The sequence below is a fragment of the Callithrix jacchus genome, chromosome 3 (genome assembly GCF_049354715.1).
Source record: "Callithrix jacchus isolate 240 chromosome 3, calJac240_pri, whole genome shotgun sequence".
NCBI classification, from domain to species: domain Eukaryota; kingdom Metazoa; phylum Chordata; class Mammalia; order Primates; family Cebidae; genus Callithrix; species Callithrix jacchus.
The window spans coordinates 37,826,778-37,833,913 of record NC_133504.1 but is presented as its reverse complement, the minus strand read 5'-3'; the positions used below and the strand labels follow the sequence as shown (position 1 = coordinate 37,833,913).

General features: G+C 37.3%; 1 protein-coding gene across 1 annotated transcript in view; it reads left to right on the top strand.

The window, feature by feature from the left end:
• The first annotated feature begins 1,106 nt into the window (after positions 1 to 1,106).
• RXFP1 (relaxin family peptide receptor 1) overlaps positions 1,107 to 7,136 on the top strand; it is a 149,465-nt gene continuing 143,435 nt past the window's right edge. The window contains exon 1 of the mRNA XM_002806637.6: positions 1,107 to 1,320. Within this exon, the coding sequence (XP_002806683.3) occupies positions 1,272 to 1,320 (49 nt within the window). The 5' untranslated portion in view covers positions 1,107 to 1,271. The remainder of the gene's footprint in view (positions 1,321 to 7,136) is intronic.

Genomic DNA, 7,136 nt, shown 5'->3' with positions numbered 1-7,136 from the left:
AATAAATCTACTACTAAATGAGTAAGGACTTGTGAAGATTTCTATATTAAAATTCTTTTTCCATGAAATTATATTTATGGGGTGAGGACACAGTATTAGTATAATCTTTTAGCCCCTATTTTAAAATAGGCTTATTACATTGAGGTCAATAACATACAGATACGTAATTCAAACAGATTCTACTTGTGTATCTACTAATAGGGAGCATTAACCTCAAAAATAAATTCCTCATGTCAAAGGGCTACTACCCATTTGTTCCAGAAATTCATTAGCAAGTTGCAAAATAAGAATGACAGCCTGGTTAAAAGAAAATGCAGTTTACAAAAATGTTCATTGCATTTTCATACCTTTTCTCCCTGCTGGTATGAATGACTATCATTTAGTAATCACCTGTGTTGTGCTAGGACCTACACCACACACTCACTATGCCCTGTGCTGGTCATCACAACTACATTGTTGCATGGATATTCTGTTCCAGAAAGCCAAGCCTCGGCACAAGGGACCTACAAATCAAGCCCAGGACAGCTTTGCTTCAGGACAGGCAGTGACACTCAGGGTCTCCATTGTAGCAAAATTCACAAGTTCAAAAGGATTTTAAATAGTTTTATTCTTTTGAATTCTTCTTTCAACAATATACTATTGTTCGACTTCCCAAACTCAAACAGTTTGTAAATTATTGCTGTAGTTACACTTTAATGCCTGCCCCATAGTTAATTCCACAAAGGCATTTTGCCCTGTGTAATTCTGTTCTTTTCCTAGTCCTATGTCATAAGGGGAAAGAATATGTTTTTGCTTATGAGATATCTCTAGCTCAATTTCTTTCTAGTAGTGTATCTTCGATCAATTCAGACATTTCTCAGTAATCGTGTACACCCTCATTTGTAGATTGTCGCAGAACATAAAAACAAGATCTTTAGCGAACAAGAACAGCCTGTGTGTTCTCTGAAACTTTTTCTTGCCACTCAGCTTTGTCTGTGTGTGTGTGTGCGTGCATGCGTGTGTGTGTGTGTGTGTGTGTGTAAAGAAGGAGATTAGGACATTTAGAGAAGGAGGGTGGGGAGAAGAGATCCCGAGAATAGAAAAGAGGAAAGAAAAAAAGAGGGAATGGAAAGAGAGAGAGAAAGGAAATGGGAGTGGAAGGAGGGAGGACTGCTTTGTAGCTTCTAAGATTGCAGACAGAAATAGCACACAACCGCCGTGAGCCGTGTGTGATTCAGAAATCAAGACCGAATTTTGTTCACTTTTATTAATCAGTTGCTAAAAGAAAGGAAATGGCATCTGGTCCCGTCTTCTTCTACATCTTAATTATTGGAAAATATTGTAAGTATGCACAGTATCTAATTTTGTATGCCTTAGAATTTTATGGAATAACCACAGCACGAATGTTTATTCCTTATATTTCTGCTTTTAAGATAAAATGCATTTACTGATAAAATTGTAATCTCACTTCAGAATTGTTCTTCTTAGTATATATTCGGTATTTGTATTAAAAACTGTAACATCTTGTCATAGTCAATAGTGAAGCAAGACTAACATGCCATGTAAACCTAGGCTTCATATCAACCAATTCATACAATTGATATAATAAGCAGCATTATAGTATTTAAAGAGTGGTAATTGTTAAAGAAACTGTGTTCAAGGAATATGTTCATTGAAATAACCTAGGAAAGCCTTCACATTTGTGCCAGTTTCTGTGTCATTGTAACGCTTTGTCGCCCTTATCCTTGGTGATTTGCTATCAGAGGTGTGCTTCTGAGCAGAGATGCATTCATAAAACTCTTTTTATTTAGGAAAGTTTACTACCGTTCCCTGAAAAGAAAAAAAAAAAGCAAGGGAAAGCACAAAGCAATGAAAAACACAGGCACACAAGAAGCTCCAATGGACATGTTATTTTTACCATAATGACACATTTTGTTTTCTGTATGTGTGCTATGGTTTATTTTTCAGAAAATCTTTTTTAAATTCAAGAGAAAGAGTTGTTGTATATTAAGCTCCATTTGAATTACACTATGTAGATAGAAATAAAATGTTTTTGTTTCTTAGGTAATAAATGATGAAAAATCAAAGCCAAACCAAGAATAAAACTTTCTGTGTATCTTTAACACTTTACGATTCCAGGAATGTGGCTTTCACTAACTTAGAACTTAACAAGCCTTTTAATTGTTCCTCTGTCTCTAAAAGTTTGCCTAAGTTTTGTAAACTCTGAGCTTTTCTATTAAGAAATGTCTCAGGGTAATTTTCAATCCTAACTCTCCCAATTCTGATGTACTAAAGTGATTATATTTTCCTCTTTCTCCTTCTTTCCTCCTTTCCTCCACTCCATCTCATCCAAATGAGATGATTTAAAGTTAGAGGATGGCCTCAAAACCAGAGAAACTATTCAGAATCCCGGGGAAATATTCTAGTCCTAGCTTTCTTCAGCTCTAATCTTGATTTTTTAACTGAAGGGAAAACAATAAGTTGCAAACCATCACCAAAAATGTAACGTTTCCAATTATAATTCCGTGTTCAAACTACCAGAGCTTTTGACATTTGTGGTCAACAGCTTCAAAAATTAATAACACATTTTACTATTCCCTATTCCATTTCAATGAAATGAGCAGATTAAATAAGCCAAAGGAATACTTCCAAAATAGTCATTCTAGTATGAAGGATGCAAGGGCATGTAAAAGGTGTTTAGGGCAGTTTGGGAAGCAACTTTGGCCACTGTGTTACCAGTCATTTCAGGTTAGGAAAAAATTCCATGTTTACATGTACCCTTTTGTTAACAAATTATTTTCATGGACAGGAAATAATGATGGTGGTGATGACGATGCCAAAACCCTGTCTCTTTAAGTTTTAACTTCTCTCTTGATTAAAAAGAAAATTTGAGAGTATAGTGTAAGTTGAGAGCTGCAAGTTCTCATCCTTTCATGCCTTCCCCAGGAAATGAGGGCATAAACATTTGTTGCAAAGTTTGGCAAGCCAATTCCTGGCTACATAGTGTTAACTGCATGTCAGGGTAGGGGAACACTTGGCAGGGACCCACTGAAAGAGCACCCACCATGGCTCACCTTGAGTGTAGCCCGTCACCCAGGCCCCACCTAAGTGAGAGTTTCCTGGACACATACCAAAGAGAATCCACAGCCATGCATAAGGACAAATTCTGAAACCTCTGTAACCCCCCTATGGTTGTTGTTTATTTGTGTGTTTGCTTTGTTATCTTTTGCTCTTATATCCACTTTCCTGTTATGGGAAAGGCGATGTGATATCATGGAAGACACCTAACCTAAGATGCTTAGCTGCACCACCATGCACCGGTTCTATGGTTTTCATAAATGACTTACCTCCTCTGAGTCTTAATGTGTGAAATGGCAATCAAATCCTTTACCCTATCTGCCTCTCAGACCCCCTGTGTTCAGTCCTTTATTACAAAAATTACCCCCTGAATCTTCACAACAACTCTGCTATGTGGATACAATTAAGCACATGAGGCAGGACATTCAGCGCCTTGTCACAAGACTCAAGCTAATAAATGCCAAAATTTTAATGGTTTCAAAGCCCATGCTCTCTCCCCTCATCCATACTAATTCTCAGCAGCAAAAATGTGTATAATAGGCTTTGAAAACTATAAAGCCTGTTACAGACGTAAGCAACTGTTAGTCATCGTTTGAACCAAAAATACCTATGAATGTCAGAGCAGGGACCATGTCTTATTCACCTATCTTATTAAAGAAAGCATGGGCCCTGCTCTGAAGGGATAGAATGGAGAAGACAACAAGTTGATCTAGAATTCAATGAGACCAGTGCAAAGACATGGTCCCTGCTCTGAAGGGATAGAATGAAGAAGACAGCAAGTTGATCTCATTCAATTCAATGAGACAAGTGCAAAAATTGAGGTCCACACAAACAGAGGTGACATGAATACTTAGAAGATATTTCCTTTTAGCCTTGAGAATTTTTCATTCTTTGAAAATCCTTCTGTACATAGTCTAATTAATTGTATTGTGCCAATGTTAATTTCTTGTTTTATAATGTACCATGATTATGTAAAATGAAGGAAAGCTGGGTGAAAGGTATATGGGACCTCTCTATACTACTTTTTTTCAACTTCTTATAAGTACATAATTATTTCAAAATTCATAGTTAAAAAATCCCCAGGACAACTTGAATTATAAGTTCTTATCAGAAAATGCTTTATTATTACTTAAATGATATTACTAAGCAAAGCAATTCTTTTACTTAATATTTTAGATACGCAGGGAACAAGTGAAGACATAGGAAATAGAAGGTGTTCAAACATAAGCTTGATCCACTTTAGTATTTTTCCAAGGACTGGCCCAGCTAGTAAGGTCCTCACTTTCAGACTCCTAGAGACACTTACCAGACTACCAGACTAGCTGGCCTTTGCTTTAGACCCCAGCACTGACCTAAGTTTTAGCAATTTTCTTCTGTAGCTATGAAGGAGGGAAAAGGAAGAGACAATTCCAGAACAGATCATTAGCTTGGTTAGTACATGGAAAAAGAGAATGCTGGCATATTTATCCAATTCCAAAAGATGGGAGAATAAATATACCAATATACAGACTGCGGAAGTATATTGTGTTCCATCTTGTCCTTGGTCGGGAGTTGGGGTTTTTTAGTCTGTATAAATTTATGGGGCATGAGTGCAATTTTGTTACATTGCACAGTGGTCAAGTCAGGACTCTTAGGTATCCATCACCGGAGTTACATGCATGGTACCAATTAAATAACTTCTCACCACTTTATACTTCTGGAGGCTGCTGACAAGTTTGTATTGTTTTTACTATGTATTTTGAATCATATTGTTTCAAATGGAAAGAAATGAATCTGTCCAAATGCACCCTGATCTACAAAAAGGGAAATTATTATGTTTGTAAACTAGTCCTTCAAGCACAATTTCACACATCAGTACGAACTTGTTAAACTAAAATGCCTGGAGTTGAGTATTCTGGTTAGGTTTAACTTTTTATCTGAAAAACTGTAAGCATTTAGACCATTTGATTCCAATCTTTACACTTGTGGGTGTGGTTGTTTTTCTATTTCGCATTTATCGAGAGGTCTCCATGGGCCAGGAACAATGCAAGTGCTTTACAATCATGATCTTGTTTTATTCCTATAATAACTCTATGAGATAGTCTTGCTTTATAAAATAGGAAACGGAAAATGAGAAATGTCTGGTAGCATTCCTGGCAGCACTTCCTAGTAAGTGTTGCAAAAGAGACTTGAATCCAAGTGTGTCTTCTTGAAAAGCCTGTACTACTAAACATGATTCAATTCTGACACTTTCTTAAATTATAATATCGTGCAATTTAAAGTGGCCTTAACAGACCCCTGATCTAGCTCACTGACCTTCAAGCAAGTTAGATCTTTCTGTATTTTAGATATTAGAAAATAAAGACATATTGACCAGCCCAAAGTCTCAAAGCTGGTAAATCCAGGGCTTCCTCCACCTAGGGTGAGGGCCTCCCCACCCAAGGCAAGTTCAGCAAATCCATGCTAGGAGTTTATGTATCTCCTCTTACGAGCCGGCGCTATCTGCTTTGTATACATTCCTCAGATACACCAGCAACTGATGAATTAGAATACACATGCAAATAATTTGAATATATAGAACACTTTTGTTTGCAACACATGTCACTTAGCTATATATATAGCAAGTGCCAATAAATATTGACTTAATTCCTATATTAGCTCACCTCTCCCTTCTCCTGGACATTTTATTAGCCCTACCACCCAACAGCTCTACTTCCTGCCTATGTGTAGTGATCCAATACACTCGCAACTTTCAAAATTCTACGGCTTCATCTATTTCTCTGATCAGAACAACAAGGACCCAACACTAAACCAAAAGCTCTTTCCTTCTTTAGAGATAAGCAGGTGCAAGTTGTGAATATTTCAAATTTAGGTTTTGTTCCCTTTCACAATAAAAATAAATGTCAACTGGAAAAGGGACAGTGTGAAGGGAGATGTCGTGTTATTCATGTCAGAAATAGGTATTTTCCTACTAAATAACTGTATTTTATAGTGATCTGGATATTATTTGATTTGTTGTTAAATAGATTCATTTTATAATTATTTCAATACTACCTGAACTAACTGGGTCTCCTTATTTCTTCAATCTTTTATACCAATAAATACACCATTTGGAAATCATCAATATTTTCAAAAGATGCCTGAGAATTAACCTTTGGGAATGGTACTCTTGGGACTTCCACCGGCTGGTCTAGGCCACCTGGAGCCCTTGCCTCTGGCCATTGTACCAGTGACTCCACCTCTCTCTCCCCATCATTCTTCCTCAACTCCTCCTCCCATATTGCTCCAGGAACTCAAATTCTCATTCTATAGTGCAGGTGAAGCCAGCTCTCTCTCCTTAGCTCCTGTTTCCAAATGCAATCCTAGCTGTACATTTAGGCAAGGTACTCAGTTGAACCAAAATGTTACCCACATGACTAGCTACAAATGAAACAGCAGATAATCTAATATATTCTTTAATAGTAAGATTCAGCCTTAAAAAAAAAAAAGCTGTTGAGATTTTTAATATTTTTTTTGTTAGAGGATTCACTTGAACTAAGAGGCCACACAATTATATGAGCTATTACATTCATTAAAACATATAGTTGGCCGGGCACAGTGGCTCACACCTCTAATCCCAGCACTTTGGGAGGCCAAGGTGGGTGGATCACCTGAGGTCAGGAGTTCAAGACCAGCCTGGCCAACACGGCAAAACCCCATCTCTACTAAAAATACAAAAATTAGCTAGCTATGGTGGTGGACCCCTGTAATCCCAGCTACTCAGGGGGCTGAGACAGGAGAATTGCTTGAACCCAGGAGGCAGAGGTTGCAGTGAGCCGAGATTGCACCACTGTACCACAGACTGGGTGACAAGACCGAGACTCCATCTCCGAAAAATAAAATAAAACAAAACAAAAATATAGTTATGCTGTTGCCTCCTACTAATCTTTTCCCTTGGTTCTCATCTAATTCATTTAAAGAAGAATATGAAGTTTCTTTTTCCACTTCCCACAGTCTGATCCTCGAGTGAATTGCTATTACTTAGATAGTTTCTACTTAATGTTGCTCAGGTAGTAGTTTAAATTTCAGTTTCCTAAATTAGACTTTTTTGAATTGGAAGG